This window comes from Scyliorhinus torazame, chromosome 28 (assembly GCF_047496885.1).
Source record: "Scyliorhinus torazame isolate Kashiwa2021f chromosome 28, sScyTor2.1, whole genome shotgun sequence".
Taxonomy (NCBI): Eukaryota; Metazoa; Chordata; class Chondrichthyes; order Carcharhiniformes; family Scyliorhinidae; genus Scyliorhinus; species Scyliorhinus torazame.
In genome coordinates this window covers 33,974,957-33,996,911 of record NC_092734.1, presented here as the reverse complement: position 1 = coordinate 33,996,911, position 21,955 = coordinate 33,974,957, and the positions used below count along the sequence as shown (strand labels likewise).

The 21,955-nt window shown below is 48.6% G+C and overlaps 1 protein-coding gene across 1 annotated transcript; it reads left to right on the top strand.

Moving 5' to 3' along the window:
• The first annotated feature begins 332 nt into the window (after positions 1-332).
• LOC140403678 (uncharacterized) lies at positions 333-20,262 on the top strand. Its single transcript, XM_072491842.1, has 6 exons — positions 333-535; positions 4,151-4,227; positions 6,649-6,763; positions 12,775-12,887; positions 16,096-16,210; positions 19,996-20,262. The coding sequence occupies exons 3-6, from the start codon at positions 6,757-6,759 to the stop codon at positions 20,169-20,171; spliced, it is 411 nt and encodes a 136-aa protein (XP_072347943.1). The 5' UTR covers positions 333-535; positions 4,151-4,227; positions 6,649-6,756; the 3' UTR covers positions 20,172-20,262.
• The last annotated feature ends 1,693 nt before the right edge of the window (positions 20,263-21,955 follow it).

Sequence of the window (21,955 nt, the reverse complement as noted above, 5' to 3'; positions counted from 1 at the left end):
ATCCTGAGATTGTGACGGGCGCTATACAAATGTAAGCCTTTCTTCTCTGAAACGTTCCCTTTTCGATTCCGGGATGGTCGCAATTAAAAACCTGCGCCTGAGCTTACGAGGCCTTCTCATTCGCCCTTCCCTGGTGCTCTCCTCCGCTGTACGCCCGTCATAATTTCCCGGTTGAGAACAAAAAAAACAACAATTGCAGCCACCCACACATTTCAGAATGGGTCACGTGTGGGACAGTGTGATCAGCCAGGGTTCAGCTTGAGAGTGCACGCTGGATTTTCCCAATGCATTTCCCGTGCGCCAGATGATCCGGTTGATTGGGAGCTTTCTTCCTTTGTTTAATGATTAACGGCCTCTTCACCAAACACAATCTCTGCTGCCCCCCCCCTTCCCCCACACTTTCAAAAGAACAATATATACCCAAGCTTCAGGGGCATGTTTACCTGCCCACAGTGAGAGCTGAAGCAGACGGACATGGATCACAAGCTGCAAACGGTGTTTGCTCTGATCGCCCTGATCTCCATTCTGATCCCAGGTAAGTGAATCTTAACCGAACCCTTGCGGACGGGCACTGTGGAAACAGGGCACAGGAGACCCAGGAGACAGGGTCGAATGGGGGCAAAATAAAAACGTGGTTTAAAGGTGACCCAGTACAGGATATGCGATCTGACATGTACAGAAGTCCAAAGCATTTTACGGATGAAAGCATTGATCCCTAAGTTAAGGGAATTTCATAGCTGTTTGGAAAAGAATGTAAATGTTCTTGGGGAAAGTGGGATTGCCCGAGATAGGAGGATTGAGTGAATATCCAGAGGGACAAATCAGTTTGGAGAGGTATTCTTATTTCACAGATTTTGCTGTGTTACAGTTTAAGGTTTACATGACCAGTTTGGACAAATCTTATTTCCCAGGTTTTGCTGGCTCTCCACTGGGGTGGCACCGCCGCCTCACAGCGCCAGGGACCCGGGTTCGATTCCGGCCTCGGGTGACTGTCTCTGTGGAGTCTGCACGTTCTCCCCGTGTCCGCGTGGGTTTCCTCCGGGTGCTCCGGTTTTTTTTCCCGCAGTCCAAAGATGTGCAGGTTTAGGTGGATTGGGCACGCTAAATTAACCCTTAATGTCCAAAGATGTCAATGTTAGGTGGGGTATGGGGTTACGGGGATAGGGCGGGGGTTGTGGGCCTTGGGTGCTCTTTCAAAGGGGCGGTGCAGACTCGATGGGCCGAATGTCGTCCTTCTGCACTGTAGGGCTTCTAGGGTTCCAAAGATATGCAGGATAGGTGGATTGGCCATGCTAAACTTCCCCTTAATGTTCAAAGATGTGTAGGTTAGGTGGGGTTACGGGTCTAGGGTGGGGATGTTAGGATGTGTGCCTAGGTAGGGTGCTCTCTCAGAGGGTCGGTGGATACTCGGTAGGCCTAATGGCCTCCTTCTGTCCTGTAGGGATGCTACGATTCAACATAACAATTTTAACGTATACAAGACAAGTTCGGACCTATTTCCCGGTTTTTATTCCCTCTCTTTTCTGAATGGAGAGTGAGTCGGAGGTTGCATTCTGTCTGCTTCCCTGTAGATTCCTGAGGAGCTGCTTCCCAGTCACATTTCCCGACATAACAACGGTGACTACACTCATCCAGGTAAGTCCACTCAACAGGAGCTGGGTTTGGTTTCGAATCAGAAACCAGCCTCTAGGAGAGGTTGGGGTTCACTGATTAACACTGAGATTTGTAATTGTCTTCAGCTGCTTCATCAATGACCTCCCTTCCACCATAAGGTCAGAAGTGGGGATGTTTGCGGATGACTGCACAATGTTCAGCACCATTCGGGCCTCCTGAGATCATGAAGCAGTCCCCGTCCAAATGCAGCAAGACCTGGACAATATCCAGGCTCGGGGCTGACAAGTGGCAATTTAATATTCATGTCACACAAGTGCCAGGTAATGACCACCGCCCCTTGACATTCAATGGCATCACCATCGGCGAATCGCCCAACATCCTGGGGGTTACATTGATCAGAAACTGAACTGGACGAGCCACATTAATACTGTGGCTTCCAGAGCAGGTCAAAGGCGAGGAATCCTTCAGCGAGTAACTCACCTCCTGACCACCCCAAAGCCCGTCCACCCTCTACAGGACACAAGTCAGGAGTGTAAGGGATACTCTCCACTTGCCTGGATGAGTGAAGCTCCAACAACACTCAAGAAACTCGACACCATCCAAGACAAAGCAGCCCCGCTTGATTGCTCCTCCTTTCACAATCATTCAAACCCTCCACTACCAACAGACAGTGGCAGCCATGTTACCATCTGCAAGATGCACTGCAGCAACTCACCAAGGTTCCTTAGACAGCACCTTCCAAACCAACGATCACTACCATCTAGAAGGACAAGAGCAGCAGATACCTGGGAATCCCCACCAACTGGAGGTTCCCCCTCCAAGTCACTCATCCCTGACTTGGAAATATATCGGCCGCTCCTTCACTGTCGCTGGGACAAAATCCTGGAACTCCCTCCGCAACAGTACCTACACCATATGGACTGAAGCGGATCAAGAAGGCAACTCACCATCACCTTATGAAGGGCAACTAGGGATGGGTAATAAATCTTGGCCTAACCAGCAACACCCACATTCTGTAAAGGAATTTTTTTTTAAACCTTTAATTGGCTTCTCCATCTGGGGTGACCAACTCTGCAAGGTCATAGAATCATAGCCCCTCTACGGTGCAGGAGGAGGTCACTCAGCCCATCAGGTCTGCACCCACGCTCCAAAAGGCCACCCTTTCTAGGCCCACTCCACCCCCTCCCCGTCCTATCCCTGTAACCCCACCAAACCTTTGGACACTTAAGGCCTATTTAGCACGGCCAATCCACCGGACCTGCACATCTTTGGACTGTGGGAGGAAACCGGAGCAGCCGGAGGAAACCCACGCCCACACGGGGAGGAGGTAGAAACCCGACACAGCCAGTCACCCAAGGCCGGCATTGAACCCGGGTCCCTGGCGCTGTGAGGCAGCAGTGCTAATCACTGAGCCACAGTGCCGCCCGCTTTGGCCTGGAGTCTCCAGGGACTGAAGAGCCATCTCCAGGTGTGTGCGACCTGGGAGAAAAACCATCGGGACATTAAAAAAGATAGGGTGGGTATTCTCTGTCAGCAGGATACTCCGCTTCGCCGGCAGCGAACCCACTCCCGCGGATTTCCCAATGGCATGGCGGTGGCCACAATGGGAAACCCCCATTGGATGGCCTGCACAATGGCTGCTCACAAGTCATGAAAGAAGGTTTGGTTGTCATTTTTGGTGTAAACAATTTCCACCAGTGTGTCCACAGCCAGCATTTCATTATAATAACAGGAGAGAAACCTTTCCTGGGCCTTTTCAAAGGAGTAGGGAGCCCGCCCCGGTTAAAACCACATCTCCAACTCCAGGTGCAGCCGCCTTCAGCACAGGATCCCAGCCTCCCGCCAGGGTGTCAGACCGTGAGGGGCCCGAGGCTCGCTTCCCCCACCAGTGAAGACTCCGGGTTTGATATGGAGGCTGAAGAGCCTCCGGAGGTCAGTACTGAGGACGGACCTGCATCAGTGACCCTCAGGGGCACTTTGAGGAAGCGAAGGTCCGCATCAAAACCCGGGGGGGAGGGGGGGGGGGTTTACCCCAGTCTGCTCCCCCCGCCAAGAACTCGTGGCCGAGTGCTAAAAGGCTGAAGAGGCCTCATCATCGCGGGAGCGACAGGGATGAAACGGACTTAAGGGTGCAGCATTGGAGTGTTGCAAACGCTGTTGACAAGACGGGATGAGGGAGAAACACAGCAAATACAGCTGCTCAACCAAGCGTCAGGAGTTTAGGAAAGTTATGGAGGCAATAAATCTGGGGCAAAATGAATTGGCATTTGGAGAAGTCTGGCCTGATAAAGAAACGAAAGTCAGGATGGCTTGGTCAAAGGCAAATTACGTTGGACTAACTTTTCATGAGTTGAAGAAATGAAGAGGACTGATGAGGGAGTTTCAGGATTTTGACACTGAAGGGACGGCGGCAAATTGTTCCAAGTCAGAATGGGGCGTGACTTATGTTCCCATGTGCCTGCTGTTACTGAGGGTAATCCAGCTGATGTTTTGTGTGTGACATTTTAATGAAATTGTCTCTTTACTTCATGTGCAGACTTAACAGAAGGGACCGAGACCTGTCAGGGTTGATTTGACAATGACAACTATCTGAACTTTACCAGCAGGTTAAAGGTAATACTTTCAATTATCACACTATAATAATAATCTTTATTAGTGTCACAAGCAGGCTTACATTAATACTGCAATGAAGTTACTGTGAAAATCCTCTAGATGCCACACTCCAGTGCAAGTAAAGTTTTTTTTTTAAAAAGCTATCGGACAACTGTGAGTTATATCATAGAATCATAGATCATAGAATTTACAATGCAAAAGGATTCGGCCCATCAAGTCTACACCGGCTCTTGGAAAGAGCACACTACATAAACCCATGCCTCTACCCTATCCCTGTAACCCAGTAACCCCACCTTTTTGGACACTAAGGGCAATTTATCATGGCTAATCCACCTAGCCTGCACATCTTTGGACTGTGGGAGGAAACCGGAGCACCCGGAGGAAACCCACGCACACACGGGGAGGATGTGCAGACTCCGCACAGACAGTGACCCAAGCCGGGAATCGAACCTGGGACCCTGGAGCTGTGAAACCACATTGCTAACCACTGTGCTCCGTGCCGCCTAGTTAGTGGGAGCTGACTTCAAACGGAGAATCGGAGTTTTCAGCACACTCTCCATTGCAGATGGTAGAACTGCGGAAGCCATGCATGTGTATCGTCAGACATGTCAGTAGGTGTAACCCAAAATTCACCGACAGTGCAAATTTCTTCGGGGTATGTCCCAGTGGGGACTTCCGCTGGGTCCTCCGCTACTTCACCCCTTTTGCCAAATGCAGCAATTTACTGGATCGAATGACAAATTGCACTTTCGCATCAGGTCCGAGCCGAGAATGTGCTCTGCTGCAAAGTGCAGGGTTATTAATATAACTGGGTGACAACAGACTAAATCTGCAAGTCTAAACTCTAGGGAGGTTCGTTTCAAATCCTGCCTGTGAACGGCCAGTGAAACCACTTAAAACAATGGGTCATTTAGTGCGCCAAGATGGATCTATTCCTCTGGATGTGTTAAGGGTGGTGCGAGAGCCCCTAGTGTCCCATAAAAATTGGGCAGGGCACCTTCCTACCTCAACATCTACCAGTGGTGGTCCCACTGGGCACTACACACCCATATCAGAGAGGCCTGACACCATCATAGGCTCAGATTTAGATCTGGGCACTGAGAGTACAGGGAGCTGGGACAATATGCCTCTGTGACTGGGGCCACATGGGTGGGCATTTGCCTTTGTTCCCAAGGTCCTTCCAGTGGTGGAGGTGGTGGAGGCCAATGGTTTACCCGGATCCCTGATCTGGGGAGGTGGGCGGGGTAGTTTTCAGCAGTTTTTAGCATCTTGGCCACCTCAACAGCAATTGTAACACTGGCCCTGATGGATAATTTGATTGGACGCCGCCGAGTGTTGTTATTTCACCATTCCGGCATCGACCTTCGTTTTTCCTTGCAGGGCCTCCATTCTGAGTTTTAACTGGATTTATTAGACCGCTGTCTTCCACTCTCCTGCGCCTCCCTATCCCAGGCAAGAGTCATACTCCTAACTGCCCAGTTTGGTATGGCTGGTGTCCGTTGGGACAAAGAACTCACAGGTTCTCGGTACCCTCGGTGGCACGCAGAATCAATTGACCCACCGACTTCTCCTCGTGTCTTCTAATCCCGCTCGCTTAAGGCCTGGCCCGAAGGCATAATTAAAATGGACCCACAACCTACTAGCGAACTCCATTGGGTGTTCCCCTTCTCACTGCCTGCACTTACTCAGTAAATCAGCGCGGGCCCCTTTGGCGTATCCCACAGCTGACCAGGTGGAGGTTTTGGTTTCCTAGAAGGTCACTTCCTCGTTAGATTTGCCCTCAGGCTGTGCGTTGAGGGTTGTTGTTCCCAAGCCCATAAATACTAACCTCTGCTTTTCCCCCTCATCACGGCTATGTAGGGCCCCCAGCCTATGTCAATGACTAAAGAACTCCCTAGAGTCCTGTCCTGGTTCTATTGGCTATTGCCGACAATTGTGCCAATGTAAATTGAGTGCAATGAGAAATGCTGCCCTTTTCAGCAGTCGAGCCTCAGGGAGTCGTTATTGGGTTAATTTAGACTCCTCCTCACATACTTCCTGTGGCAAATCGTCCAGCTCCTGCCTTGAGACTTAACTGCAGCTTGGTTTCTTCGAGTACTGCTATTAACCGAACAATTTCTATTTCCCTTTCATGATCAACGCCCAGGTTTACGGGGATAGGGTTGGGAGTGGATCGAGGTGGGGTGCTCTTTCAGACTGGACGGGCCGAATGACCTCCTGCTACACTGTAGGGATTCTATTGATGGATTGCATAGACAACTATTCTGATGCTTAACCAGACTGGGAGAGATTGAGACAGAGAGACGGAGAAGGGGAGAGAGAGAGCGTAAGAGGGAAAGAGAGCGAGAGCGCGCCCTAAGATACACCCTAATGCGTGAGGAGTACAGTGACCATTTCTGCAATTTTCCATTTTGGCTTCAGGAAATAGCCAATTGTTCTGATGATCATGTGAGGAGCTTGGAAGCTGAGAAACAAGGTGAACTCCTTCAATTGTTGACCAATGCAGCAGAGCAGCTGAAATCTACCCGTATGAAAGGTATGAATCAATCTCTCGTCTCCGTGTCTGATCCCAGGCCCTCCGCACTCACTGCTATTTGTACTCCCATGTTCGTCCTGTTGGATTTAGGCCCCCTGGAGGTCCAGAAAGGAGTAGCCCTTCTACCGTGCCGGACTGATAAATTCTAAGTCAAAATGTCGGGTATCTTTTCAAATCAGCAACTCTACTGGGATCAGGGACTGAGCTTTGCACGTGTTTTGAAAGGCAAAGTGGTGTTTGGCTACTGGTCTAAAACCTAACAAAGCCTTGCTGTAAAGTCACAAACATTTACTGGGGGGGACAATGACTTTGTGGGATATCGATTCCCCATTTTATTTTTTCATTTCATTTTTCTCATCTGCCCAGCAGCCGAGAGGAGAAATATTCCGGACACCTGGATGTGGTAGTCTGTGTTAGGAGGATTACGGTACCTGGTAATGCCGGAATACCATTGGTGAAGAATGTACTTGTTCCCATTGGTTAAGCCTGTATGTTAGCTCCGCCCTGCAAGGCGGGGTATAAGAGCCCGTGCCACCCCAGCAGCTTTCTTCTGTACGCGCTGCTGGGGGAAACATCTAGCGTATTAAAGCCTTCAATTGTCTCCAATCTCGTTTCTGGAGTTATTGATCGTGCATCACTGGAATACTGTGAGCAGCTTTGACAGTCATCAGACTCGAAACGTTAGCTCTTTTCTCTCCCTACAGATGCTGCCAGACTTGCTGAGATTTTCCAGCACTTTCTCTTTCATAGAATTTACAGTGCAGAAGGAGGCCATTCGGCCCATCGGGTCCGCACTGGCCCTTGGAAAGAGCACCCTACCCAAGCCCACACCTCCACCCAATCCCCATAACCCAGAAACCCCGCCCAACACTAAGGGCAATTTTGGACACTAAGGGCAATTTAGTACGGCCAATCCACCTAACCTGCACATCTTTGGACTGTGGGAGGAAACCGGAGCACCCGGAGGAAACCCACGCACACACGGGGAGGATGTGCAGACTCCGCACAGACAGTGACCCAAGCCGGAATTGAACCTGGGACCCTGGAGCTGTGAAGCAATTGTGCTATCCACCATGCTACCATGCTGATTCCAGCATGTTTCAGTTTCCAGCATCCGCAGTAATTTGCTTTTATACTGTGAGCAGTTTTGGTCCCCTTATCGAAGGATATACATACTGGCATTGGAGGCAGTCTAGACAAGGTTCACTGGGTTGATCCCGGGTATGGAGGGATTTTCTGATGAGGAGAGGTTGAGTCGATTGGGCCTGTGCTCACTGGAGTTTAGAAGAATGAGAGGCGACCTTATTGAGACATATCGGATTCTCAGGGGGTTTGACAGGGTGGATGCTGAGAGGTTATTTCCCCTTGTGGGAGGGCCTCGGACCAGAGGGCAGAATCTCAGAGTAAGGGGGTCACCCATTTAAGACAGAGATGAGGAGGAATTTCTTCTCTCAGAGGGGAGTGAATCTGTGGAATTCTTTACCGCAGGGAGCTGTAGAGGCTGGGTCGTTAAGTATGTTCAAGGCCGAGATAGACAGATTTTTAATCGAGATTTATGGGGATAAAGCGGGAAAGTGGAGTTAAGGATTATCACAGCAGATCAGTCTTGATCCCGTTGAATGGCGGAGCAGACTTGATGGGCCGAATGGCCCACTTCTGCTGCTCTGTCTTGCAGTCTTACTTTGAGCTGGAACGGCGGTTGATCACTATTGAAATGGTCATTGATTGACAATCGATCAGGAACTGATTCCGTGGCTCTCTCGCTAACAATGCAGTCAGCTGACGTTCCATTTGGGATCATCGGCCATCTGGGAAAACCCGGCAGCTGGAAATTGTGCCAGCTTCCTGAATTTAATACTTAGTTCAAGTCTCCGCCCCAAGTCCATTGCAAATTGCAATAGGTAAAATCTTCAATGAAGCAACAGAACGTTTTAAAATGTCGTTTGTATCAAAACATTCACTGATATTTTTAAGAGTGCTCATCTGGTGAAGTTTTAGGAATAAGGCTGAAAACCAAGATATCACAAAAAAATTAATCACAATGTTTCGTCACGTGAATTGAATAATTGAAAATATTTTTTATTAATTAAACACACAGAAAGTAGCGTCATTGATGCTTGGTTTCTTCAGTTTCTTTGTAAATTAAGGAAAAAAATTAAAACGCTTTGCACCTTTGAAAAAGGTAGGACGGCAAGGTGGCGCAGTGGTTAGCCCTGCTGCCTCACGGCGCCGAGGACCCGGGTTCGATCCCGGCCCCGGGTCACTGTCCGTGTGGAGTTTGCACATTCTCCCCATGTCTGTGTGGGTCTCACCCACCCCCCCGCCCCCCACCCAACCCAAAAAGGTTTGGGTGGCGTTGTGATTAGCACTGCTGCCTCACAGCGCCGGGGACCTGGGTTCAATTTCGGCCTTGGGGTGACTGTCGGTGTGGAGTCTGCACGTTCTCCCCGTGTCTGTGTGGGTTTCCTCCGGAAGCTCCGGTTTCCTCCCACGGCCAAAGATGTGCAGGTTAGCTGGATTGGCCCTGCTAAATTGCTCCTGAGTGTCCAAAAGGTTATGTGGGGATACTAGGTTACGGGAATAGGGTGGGGGATTGGGCCTAGGTGGGGTGCTGTTTCCAAGGGTCAGTGCAGACTCAATGGGCCGAATGGCCTCCTTCTGCACTGTAAAGATTCTAGGATGTATATGGTAGGAGGATTGGTCTCGCTAAATTGCCTCTTAATTGGAAAACTTGAAAAAACCTTTGATAAAAGATTCATTTTCAGAGCCTCCTTGAATAGACTACAGAAAGCAATTGAGGCAAAACATTGTATGTTTTCAGGAAGCAGGTAGATACAGCACTTGGGGCGAAGGGATTCAAAGGGAGGGTGGAAGGCAGGATTAGGCTATTGAGTTGAATGATCAGCCATGATCATAATGAATGGCGGACTTGTCTCAAAGGGCTGAATGGCCTCCTCCGGCTCTCATTTTCTATGTTTCTATGCAATCAATGGCAATCACCATGGTGATTAGCTTGACTTGCGGGTGTGGCCATTTGTGGGCAGGGTCAGCCTCCGTCGTCATGTTTCTCGAACCAGTGCCAATATCACGGAAAATCGAATCTTAACAAAGTTCCTCAATCTCTTGTGCTTGGATTAACACTGAAGCCTTGCAGGAAATCTTCATACGTCAGAACAAATGGCAAATTCATGGTGAAAGGTGAGCAGCCTTGTAATATGGGCCCATGTCGACCAGGGACGCCAAATCATAGAATAGGATCTTAGAACTCTAACAGTGCTGAAGGAGGACATTCGGCCCATCGAGTCAGAAGAGCACCCTACCTAGGCCCACTCTCCCGCCCTATCTCCGCAACCCCATCTAACCTGCACAACTTTGGACACCAAGGGGCAACGCAGCATGGCCAATCTACCTAACCTGCACATCTTTGGATGCTTACAATCCATGGAATAAATCCCCCCCCCCCCCCCAATCACTTTTGGGTTGGAGTGAACTCAAAACCCAGAGATGAAGATTTTTTCAAAATGGACACCTGGCAGCCATTTTGTTGTGCCTTCGTTTCCAGCTTTCCAATATGTCCTTCCCGTCTCCTGTGATCATCTAAGTCCTCTTAACCGGGGCAGCTAGAGGTTTAACTCAGTAAGGGAGAGCATAAGGTGTATCAGTACATCAGGATGCAGAGGTAAGATGAAGCCAATCTGGAAGGGCAGAGGGAAGCCCGGGGTGATCCACATGTTGAGGTCCTGGGAAGGCTTAGAATTGGGTTAGAGAAGCAGAAGGTGTTTGGATTTCAACATAAGTTCAGATGAAGGAAAAGAGACACAAAGAGTTGGGCGGCATGGTGGCACAGTGGTTAGCACTGCTGCCTCAGAGCACCAGGGACCTTCAATTCCGGCCTTGGATCGCTGTCTGTGCGGAGTCTGCACGTTCTCCCCGCGTCTGCGTGGGTTTCCTCCGGGTGCCTCCGGTTTCCTCCCACAGGCCAAAGATGTGCAGGTTAGGTGCAGTGGCCACGATCAATTGACCCTTAGGATGTGTAGATCCGAGATTTAGAGGGGATTTGAGGAAAACGTCTTCTCCCAGAGGGTGATGGGAGTCTGGGACTCGCTGCCTGAAAGGGTGGAGGAGGCGGGAACACTCACAACATTTAAGAAGCATTTGGATGAGTAATTGAAACACCAGCGCCATCCAAGGCTACGGAGCAAATGCTGGAAAATGGGATAGAATACATAGGATGGCCGAATGGCTGCTTTCTGTGCTGGAAAAGGATGTGACTTTGACTAAAAACAAAATGGAGGGAGGAGAGCCAAACAAGAAGAGAACATGGAGTGAGAAAGAAAAGTTGTATTTACCGAGGAGAGGTTGCATTTTCCAATGACTTTCAGAACATTTAAATCTTCAGATGACGGGGGCAGAAGCTTTGGCTGCCAGAAACAGCAGAGGACGTTGAAGTCTTGGGAGGGTGGGGGCATGTTGGGATGAAACCTGGGGGCAATGTCGTGTAACAGCCCTTCCAGCGGTGAACCTGATGGCTTAGCTCAGTTGGTGATGCAAAGCATGGGTTCAATTCCCGCACCGGCTGAGGTTATTCACCCGCCTTCTCAACCCTGCCCCTCGTCTGAGGTGTGCTGATCCTCGGGATAAATCACCACCAGTCAGCTCTCCCCCCTCAAAGGGGAAAGCAGCCTGTGGCGACTTTCCTTTTTACTGACACTGCTTTAAAGTTTGAGTGTCTGCAGCTGGCAATATTTGGGCGTTATTGGCTGCACCAATCCAGCAACGCAGTAATATAAGCATGGGAGTCCTTCCCACTGCTCGGGTCCAATAGATATCCCTGGGAGACTAGAATCTGAGGGTAAAGCCTCAGACTGAAGGGACGATCCTTTAAAACAGAGATGAGAAGGAATTTCTTCAGCCAGAGGGTGGTGAATCTGTGGAACTCTTTGCCGCAGAGGCTGTGGAGGCCAAATCACTGAGGGTCTTTAAGACAGAGGTAGATAGGTTCTTGATTAATAAGGGGATCAGGGGTTGTGAGGAGAAGGCCGGAGAATGGGGATGAGAAAAATATCAGCCATGATTTTTTTTTTAAAGCAAAACAATGTTTATTCTATTAACTTAAGTTAACCTTTTTAAAACAAACAGTGAACATCTTAGCAACCATTAATTCAAATACAACCCCCAAAAGAATACAACACTAAGCAAACCTTAAGCTGTCCTTTTAACATCCATAAGACTTAAAAAGAACTATTAACAGAAGCACATCAGGTTAAAGTCACTACTGAGAGCAGTTATTAGTTTTAAATCACCAAAGGATCGATTTACAGTTTTTAGATTACAGAGAGAGGGACTAATACCCCTTCTGGCTGTGACTGCAGCTGTCCAGCTCTGAAAAGGAAACTGAAACACACCCTGCAACAAGCAGCCTAAAACGAAAGTAAAAAGCTGACAGACAGCCCAGCTCCCCCCACACTCTGACATCACTGATAAACACCCATTTCTTTTTTTAAAAAAAAATATTTATTAAAGTTTTTTAACACAAATTTTCTCCCTTACAAACAATAACGCCCCCCTCCCCCCACCCCCCCGTAACAAAAAAAAACGAGAAATCGCGCAGAGCAAGATATATACATGGCAAAATGATATATTTACACAGCTTTGTACACTGGCCCTCACCCGTACGTGCCAGTTTCCCCATCAGCCATGATTGAATGGATGTCATGGCAAGCTTTAAAAAAAAAATTGGATGGCGGAGCAGACTCGATGGGCCGAGTGGCCTAATTCTGCTCCTATATCTTATGGTCTTATGGTCTATAATCAAAACAGATTATCTGGTCATTATCACAATGTTGTTCTTGCTTTGTAAAAAGTGGCTGCCCGTGCTTCCAACATCAAAAACGGTGGCTGCACCTTTAGAAGTACTTCCTAAAAGGCTTTGGGGCGTGCTGATATCTTTCTATGTTTGTGACTGGATGCTTTTCATCCTAACACATGCACTATTTTTTTTTTTTTAAAAGCTTGCCGTGACGTACATCCCAAGAATTGCAGTTTCCCGTTGATCCCGAGGAATGGAGGCTTGATCTGTCTGACCCATGAGAAGACGCGCTATTGCAAACCGATGTGTAACCAGGTGGGGACTCACAGCGTGACACATAGCACCGCGCTCTTCACCTTCACATTTCCTCACCCCCACCAGCTCTCTGCACCTGGTGAGAGTTTCTCAGATGCCAGGTACCAGCGACCCCGATAGCAGCTCACACAAAATGGCCACTTTTTAATGTGTAACCCTCTGAGATACCCTCAATTACAACTCGAGAGAGATGGTTGGTAATACAAAGGCTTTAATTAGCAGAGAACCAGTCAGCTGCCGAGAAGTGTGCTCACTGCACGCTGCCCACTGAACATTACCTTATATATGGCTCCCTGGGGGGGGCGGAGACGGAGGCGGAGTCCCCCAGGGTTCCAAACCTGGTCTTAAAGGGATCATGACATTAAAGGTACAGTTATGATTCATCACATCCTCCAAAATGTATTTCATCATTTTACGGGATGTGCACGTCGCTGGCTGGGCCCAGCATTTGTTGCCCATCTCTAATTGCCCCTTGAGAAGGTGGTGGTGAGCTGCCTTCTTGAACCATTGCATTCCATGTGGCGTAGGTGCAGCCACTCTGCTGTTAGGGAGGGAATTCCAGGATGTTGCCCCAGCGACAGTGAAGGAATGGCTAATATATTTCCAAGTCACGATGGTGTGTGGCTGGGAGGGTAACTTCCAGGTGGTGGGATTCCCTCGTATTTGCTGCTCTTGTCCTTCTAGACGGTAGAGGTCGTGGGTTGGGAAGGTTCTGTCTAAGGAGCCTTAGTGAGTTCCCGCAGTGTATCTTGTAGATGGTACACACGGCTGCCACGGTGCATCGGTGATGGAGGGGGCAAATGTTTCTGGAAGGAGTGTCACTCAAGCGGGCTGCTTTGTCCTGGATGGTGTTGAGCTTCTTGAGTGTTGTTGGAGCTGCACTCATCCAGGCAGGTGGAGAGTATTCCATCACACTCCTGACTTGTAGCTCGTAGATGATGGACAGGCTTAGTGGAGTCAGGAGGTGAGTTACTCACTACAGGATTCTTAGCCTTTGATCTGCCCTGGTACCCACAGCATTAATATGGCTCGTCCAGTTCAGTTTCTGATCAACGGTAACCCCCAGGATGTTGATTGTGGGTGATTCAGCGATGGTAATGCCATTGAATGACAAGGTTAGATTCTCCCTTGGTGAAATGACTAATCCGCGGCTCTTGTGCAGCCCGAATGTAACTTGCCACTTGTCAACCCAAGCCTGGATATTTTCCAAGTCTTACTGGATTTGGACAGGGACTCCTTCAGAACCTGAGCATTCACGAATGGTGCTGAACATTGTGCAATCGTCAACAAACATTCCCACATCTAACCTTTTGATGGGAGGAAGGTCATTGATGAAGCAGCTGAATTTGGTTGGTCCGCAGACACCAACCTCAGGAACTCCTGCAGTGATGTCCTGGAGCTGAGATGATTGACCTCCAACAACCATCTTCCTTTGTGCCGGGTATGACTCCAACCAACAGGGAATTTTAAAATCACCACGGTGTTGAAGGAGGCCATTTGGTCTATTGAATCTGCCGCTTTGAAAGAGAACCCTACCTAGGCCCACTCCCCTGCACTATCCCCCAAACCCCAAGTAGCCTTTGGACACTAAAGGGCAATTTAGCATGGCCAATCCACCTAACCTACACATCTTTTGATTGTTGGAGGAAACTGGAGCACCCGGGGTAACCCACGCAAACACGGGAAGAACGTGCTAACTCCACACAGAGTTACCCAAGGTCGGAATCGAACCGGGTCCCCGGCGCTGTGAGGCAGCAGTGCTAACCACTAACCCTGATTCCCTTTGACTCCAGTTTTGCTAGACCTCCTTGATGCTGCACTCAGTCAAATGATGTCAAGGGCAGTCACTCTCACCTCACCTCTGGAGTTCAGCTATTTTGTCCATATTTGAACCAAGACCGTCATGAGATCAGGAGCTGAGTGTCCCTGGCGGAACCCAAACTGAGCGTCCGTGAGCAGGTTTTTTACTGAGTAAGTGCTGCTTGACAGCACTGTTGATGACCCCTTTCATGACCGATGATGGAGAGTAGACTGATTGGGCGGTAATTGGCCAGGTTGGACTTGTCCTGCTTTTGGTGTACAGGACATTACTGGGAAATCTTCCAAATTGCCGGGTAGATCCCAGTGTTGTAGCTGTACTGGAAAAGCTTGGGTAGCAAGTTCTGGAGCACAAGTCGTCAGTACTAGCGCCGGAATATTGTCAGGGGCCTTGCAATGGCCCTGCGGGCCCATGGGAAAGGCTAAGATGGAACATCCACTTTGCTCTTCTGGCTGAAGATTATTGCGAATGCTTCAACCTTGTCCACCACCATTCATGGCTTGGCATGGCAGGACTGCAGACCTTAAATCTGATCCATTGGCTGAGGAATCACTTAGCTCTGTCTATTACTTGCTGCTTATGCTGTTTGGCTCACAAGTAGTCCTGTGTTTAGACTCACCCGGTTGACACCTCATTTCTCGGTATGCCTGGTGTTGCTCCTGGCACGCTCTCCTGCACTCGTCATTGAACCAGGTTTCCCCCCCCCCCACCCCCAAGCTGGCTTGGTGGTAATGGTTGAGTGGGGGATATGTCAGGCTATGAGGTGACAGATTGTGGTTAACTACAGTTCTGCTACAGTTTTAATGACCCCACAGCGCCTCATGGATGCTCAGTCTTGAGTTGCTAGATCTGTTTGACGTCCATCCCATTTAGCACAGCGGTAGTGCCACACAAGACAATGGAGGGTATCCTCAATGGGAAGATGGGCCTTGGTCTCCACAAAGACTGTACGATGATCACTCCTACCGATACTATCATGCACAGATGCATCTGCGGCAGGCAGGTTGGTGAGAATGAGGTCAAGTAGTTTTTTACATAGTAGTGTGCACATAAATCAATATAGACACAAGTAAACATCGACATTCATGCGTATAGACTCACATATCCAGTGGGTTTATTAAAATATACTCCTGTGTAATCCAATATAAACTGATCCCAGTTCTGCAGTATTAAATGACTCCAAACCAGGGGTAAGAAAGCTTTGGAAATTCCCTACGCTGATGGTATTGTCAGAGAGGAGTTGCCTCGTTGATTCATCATGTCTCATTTTTCTGATTGGTATTGGGTCACGTAGGTGCAGAGTTACAGCCCCCCGCAGGACAATGCAGCATTTCTTCCCAGAGCTGAGGTGCAAACCACGCTGACATTTGATTACTCTGCTTGCCACAGGGTTATGACTTTGCTTTCTTGAGGAAGTTGCGACTGTTCGAGAGTTGTGGGGATGGAAATGGGTATCGTTGGACCACACAGTACATTGGAGGTAATCGGCTGGCCGTCTGCTCAGGTAGGTCCCGAGGGCCCAGCGTTGCTGTCTTTCTGCCGAGGGCGGCAGTGTCGGGCCGGGCGCTGCTCAGGGAAATTCCCGGGGACCATGCTCCATGCCGAAATCCAGATTAATTTGAACCCGCAGCCCAGTTCTGATTTGCTAAATGGCCTCAGTGTCGTCCGTGCTCTCCTCCTTACCGCGCTGGTCAACAAGAGCCGAGGAAGAGAACTGCCCAAAATTCCCCTCGCCCCAACAACTTCCCAAACACGACCAGACCAGGAATAATGTCCAGGGAGGGGGGGGGGGGGGAGATGGTGGAGGGCTAGCGGGCGGGGTGGAGGGAGTGGATTTAATGGAACCCGAAAGGATGGGTATTACAGCACGTGACTTTATTAGACAGGAGCCAAAATTTTGGTTTCCAACAGCAGCTTGAGATGCAGAGATCAAGTTAGCGGCCTGTTTGTGGTGTGTCAAGGGTAAGTCAGTGGTTTATTGGGGGGGGGGGGGGGTTGTGGAGTGGGGTCGGGCCATTGGAGAGGGATCCAAGGGAGGGGAGAGGGTGGGGTCGGGAGCACGAGGCCGTGGTAGAGAGACGAGCCTGGCTTCCTGAGTGTGGTGGGAGGAGGGGTGGGTGGTACAGTCAGTCAAGGGAAGACAATAAGGGGTGTAAAGGGCAGAGAAATGAGGCCCTTGAAGGAGGGAGCCTTGAGGGCCTAGTGGGAGTGGCAGGAGACCGGTAGCCCAGAGGCCACGTGCGGCCCATCTGGGTTCTGAGTGCGGCCCGGGGGACACGTTGTTGACTGTTGCCCACGAGCAGGGTCTCCACATTCTCTTATTTCCGCCGTGTCGTTTTTTTCGTACCGGTATGGCTGAAGTGATTTGCACGTAAAGCAAGGGCGAGTGAAGTGAGGTGCGGCCGACTGCTCACAACATTGAGTGTGGTAGCCGTGCGCTCCCTCTGCGTCCAAAGTGTAAATATTTATTTTGTTTTTACCATTTGAAATTGATGGCTGTTCTATTAATAGAAGAACGATTAAGCATTTCCTATAAATCCTTATGAAATATTCACCCTGTATTAAATGTATTTTATCTTACTCATGGGGTCATGGTTAGTGAAGCCCCATTTCAGTCTTGCGGCCCAGTGAGATGTAGGAGGGTCAGTCATGCGGCCTAGGTTTCCCATCGCTGATCAAGGAACATCGATGATGGAGTATTGAGGTCCTCAAGGGAGGGATTATTGAGTCTTCTTGGTATCCAGGGATATGCGGGTTGGGTGGGGTTACAGGGATAGGGCAGGTGCATTGGCCTGGGTCAGGGCAGACCCGATGGGCCGAATGGCCTCCTTCTGCACTGCAGGGATTCGATGGACTGTGCTTAGAATTAAATTTGTACTTTAGACTGAGGTTGAACAGGTTTAGTTAAAAATTAGCTACAGAGTAAAGCTCCAACGCTAATCCATACAAAATGCCTCAACCTCGAGACTCTGGACCAATATGCGTCAGACTGACAATCTGATGCCAAATTGGGACAGTTTTTGTAACAAGGTCTTTGCCTGTTCAGAAGTGGATCAAAACTGTAGAAACTTATTTCCCAAACTATTGTGGCCAGGCACATATCTGATTCCCTTTAGAACCAATACAGGTCTAAGAGCTGATCAGCCAGTATCTAACCCACTACAACCTTTGTCTTACCGGGCAGGGATTCTCCGGGTACGATTGCCAGCAGGAATCATGATGACCCGGAGAATCAGGCAGGGGGAACAAAACAGGTTTCATGCCAGACATCAAATCTGTTGCGAGTCTCCCAAACCCTGCCCTGTCGACCCCGACAAGATCCCCGTCCAGACCCAGCGGGAACATACAAATACCTCCCTAAACATAACTTTACCATTATTTTGGGCAGGTCGCCCAGTTCACCTGCCTCCTGGGGTGCTCCAATGCTCCCACCCGAGTGTCCTGTCGAGGTGAATAGATGCAAGTGCTGTGAAATGGGGGGGGCCAGGCGGCTTACACTCCGAGGGTTGGCAAGGGGGTGTGCACCCTTCCTTCAATTCCCTCCAGAGTCCTGAAGGGGGCCCTTTGGGAGAGGTGGGGGTCAGATGGCTTGAGGTGTCGGGGCTCAGATTGGGGGTCTTTCCTGGAATGGGGGGGTTGTACGATTGGTCTTCCCATCTGCAGCCTCTAAACCCTTTAAACCACCTGTCGGCATATCAAGGTGAAAGGTATCTGAGAATAAAGTGAAAGTCGTCCTGTCTGTTCTGAAGAGCTCAAACAACAAAGAACAAAGAAATGTACAGCACATGAACAGGCCCTTCGGCCCTCCAAGCCCGTGCCGACCATACTGCCCGACTAAACTACAATCTTCTACACTTCCTGGGTCCGTATCCTTCTATTCCCATCCTATTCATATATTTGTCAAGATGCCCCTTAAATGTCCCTATCGTCCCTGCTTCCACTACCTCCTCCGGTAGTGAGTTCCAGGCACCCACTACCCTCTGCGTAAAAAACTTGCCTCGTACATCTACTCTAAACCTTGCCCCTCTCACCTTAAACCTATGCCCCCTAGTAATTGACCCCTCTACCCTGGGGAAAAGCCTCTGACTATCCACTCTGTCTATGCCCCTCATAATTTTGTATACCTCTATCAGGTCGCCCCTCAACCTCCTTCGTTCCAGTGAGAACAAACCGAGTTTATTCAATCGCTCCTCATAGCTTATGCCCTCCATACCAGGCAACATTCTGGTAAATCTCTTCTGCACCCTCTCTAAAGCCTCCACATCCTTCTGGTAGTGTGGCGACCAGAATTGAACACTATACTCCAAGTGTGGCCTAACTAAGGTTCTATACAGCTGCAACATGACTTGCCAATTCTTATACTCAATGCCCCGGCCAATGAAGGCAAGCATGCCGTATGCCTTCCAATCCCTAGAGAGATTCTGTATGAGAGCTTTCCCCCACACCTCCTCTTTCTAGGAAGCTCTTCGGAACAAACAGGCAGCCTCTTCAAAAAATACGGCTGCTAGAAAGGGTAGCTGCTCAAAAGAGGAAATACTTCAGAATGAATGGACCCCTGTTCAGCTGTATAAATGAACAACCAGAATCCTTCCTTTGAAACAGTGTAGATCTGTCAATCAAGAGGCTTCTAAAAGGCAATGGTCTGTGAAATTGAATGTAAACAATGCATTTCAAAGCTTTTAGGATTCTAGGCATGCACACAGGCTTGAAAAAGATAAAGGGCAAGAACTTGACTGTGAAAAAACAATTCAAAGGTTTCTACCACATTACAGGGAAAACTTTCACATTTATCTCGCAGATCTTTCATTTGATCATGCTGACACACAATTTAAATGGTTTAAAGTCTGTAGATGGGAAGGCGAGTCAAACGTCCCCATCCCACGAATGACCCCCAACCTGAGCCCCTCCAGCTCAAGCCCCCTGACCTCCACCTCCCCTGAAGGATGTCCCTTGGCACCCTAGAGGCAAGTGGGGGGGGGGGAGGGTACTCATCTTTGTGCCTCCTCTCAGAGTGGAAAGTGCCAGATTGGCACTGCCAAGGTGCAGAGCTTGAAAGTGGGGGGAGGAGGAGCTTTTGCAGCATTGGGGGGGGGGCTCCTTTCCAGTGATTCGGGAGGGGGGCTGCAACACTATTCTGAGGCAAGGGGGCTCTGATGTGCCAGCAGGAAGCACTTAGTCTTTAACTGGGAGAATCGCAGGGACCAGCTTTGGAGATCCAGCCAGTTGAACAAGCAAAACACAGAGAGCTGTATTAATGAATCACCTTATCCTCTCTGTGTTCTCTCCCAGAGAGCTCCCAACAAGTAAGTGGGGTGGAGACCGCCTACTTCCCCCGGAGCTGCCTAGATGCAATCTACAATCACACAGAAGAAAAGGTCTTGATTTCCATCTTTAAGGAAGAACTCAAGAAGTTTAGTGTCGATAAAGTCAACAGCAAAACCAAGTGCCTACTGTGTGGAAACTGATCCTTGTAATCCACAGGCTGCACATTGAGGCAAAGACTTTGTATCTTCAATTATGGGGAATTCATTAAAATCAAAGGTGATTGTGAAACTATTATTGAATTATGATACTGAGCACCAAGCTTCATTTCATATTACAGAACCAAGCTTCATTTCATATTACAGAACCAAGCTTAATTTCATATTACAGAACCAAGCTTCATTTCATATTACAGAACCAAGCTTCATTTTATATTACAGAACCAAGCTTCGTTTCATATTACAGGACCAAGCTTCATTTCATATTACAGAACCAAGCTTTCTTCTATATTACAGAACCAAGCTTTCTTCTATATTACAGCACCAAGCTTCATTTCATATTACAGAACCAAGCTTCATTTCATATTACAGAACCAAGCTTCATTTCATATTACAGAACCAAGCTTTCTTCTATATTACAGAACCAAGCTTTCTTCTATATTACAGCACCAAGCTTTCTTCTATATTACAGCACCAAAATTCATATTGTATTTCAGCACTGAGCTTACTCCAATATTACACCACCAAGCTTTATTCTATATTACAGTACCAAGATTACTCCAAGATTACAGTACCAAGATTTCTTCGATATTACGATACCGAGCTTCATCTCGTATTACAGCACTGAGCTTACTCCAATATTACAGGACCAAGCTTCATTTCATATTACAGCACCAAGCTTACTCCAATATTACAACATCAATCTTCATTCTATATTACAGAATCAAATAGAAGAGTGAGAGGGGATCTCACAGAAACTTACAAAATTCTAACAGGATGAGACCGGATAGATTCAGAAAGAATGTTCCCGATGGTGGGGGAGTCCAGAACTAGGGGTCGTAGTTTGAGGATAAGGGGTGAACCTTTTAGGACTGAGGTGGGGAGAAATTTCTTCACCCAGAAAGCGGTGAATCTGTGGAATTCGCTACCACAGAAAGTAGTTGAGGCCAAAACATTGTGTAATTTCAAGAAGGAATTAGATATCGCCCTTGAGGCTAAAGGGATCAAGGGATATGGGGGGATGGTGGGATCAGGGTATTGAACTTGATGATCAGTCACGATCATAATGAATTGCGGAGCAGGCTCGAAGGGCCGAATGGCCTCCTCCTGCTTCTATATTCTATGTTTCTATTACAGCATCAAGCTTCCTCTTATGTTACAGCACCGGGTTCCCGGTGATATTGGAGCACCGACCTTTACGTCACTGGGTTTGCAACTGAATTATCTAATTAATAACATATCAATACAATGGACAAATAAAATGGACACAATACGGGTTGTTCTGTTTTTGTTTCATTGCGTCTAATTGGCTGTACAGCGACATCTATGGGCTTGAAAAGCGCTAGATAAATGCACATTGATCTGTACATTTATAAATATATGCAGGCGTTTGCTCACAAACTAATCACAGCGGCAGGAGTTGAAGATTTATCGGACCGGTTGGTCCCACTTTTGATAGAGGCAGGTGAGAGGTCGCTTTGGAATATCTGGCAGACAGATTATTGATGTATTCTAAATTTGATGCGTTTTGCTAATATTTCTTGACATTTTGAGCTTCTCACTTCGAATGCCGCCAGCTCCCAGTTTAGCTGCAGCACTGCCAGGCTGCCTCCGGGGGGGCAGCACATGCACCCATGAGGGAGAACAGAAGTGGGCAAAATGTCAGACAAAGTAGTCCGGATTCTATGTGGATGAAAGCAACTTAACGGAGGATGATTCTCCTTCGCACTGTCCTCCTTGCTTTCAGTCTACATTGGTAGCAGCTCTGT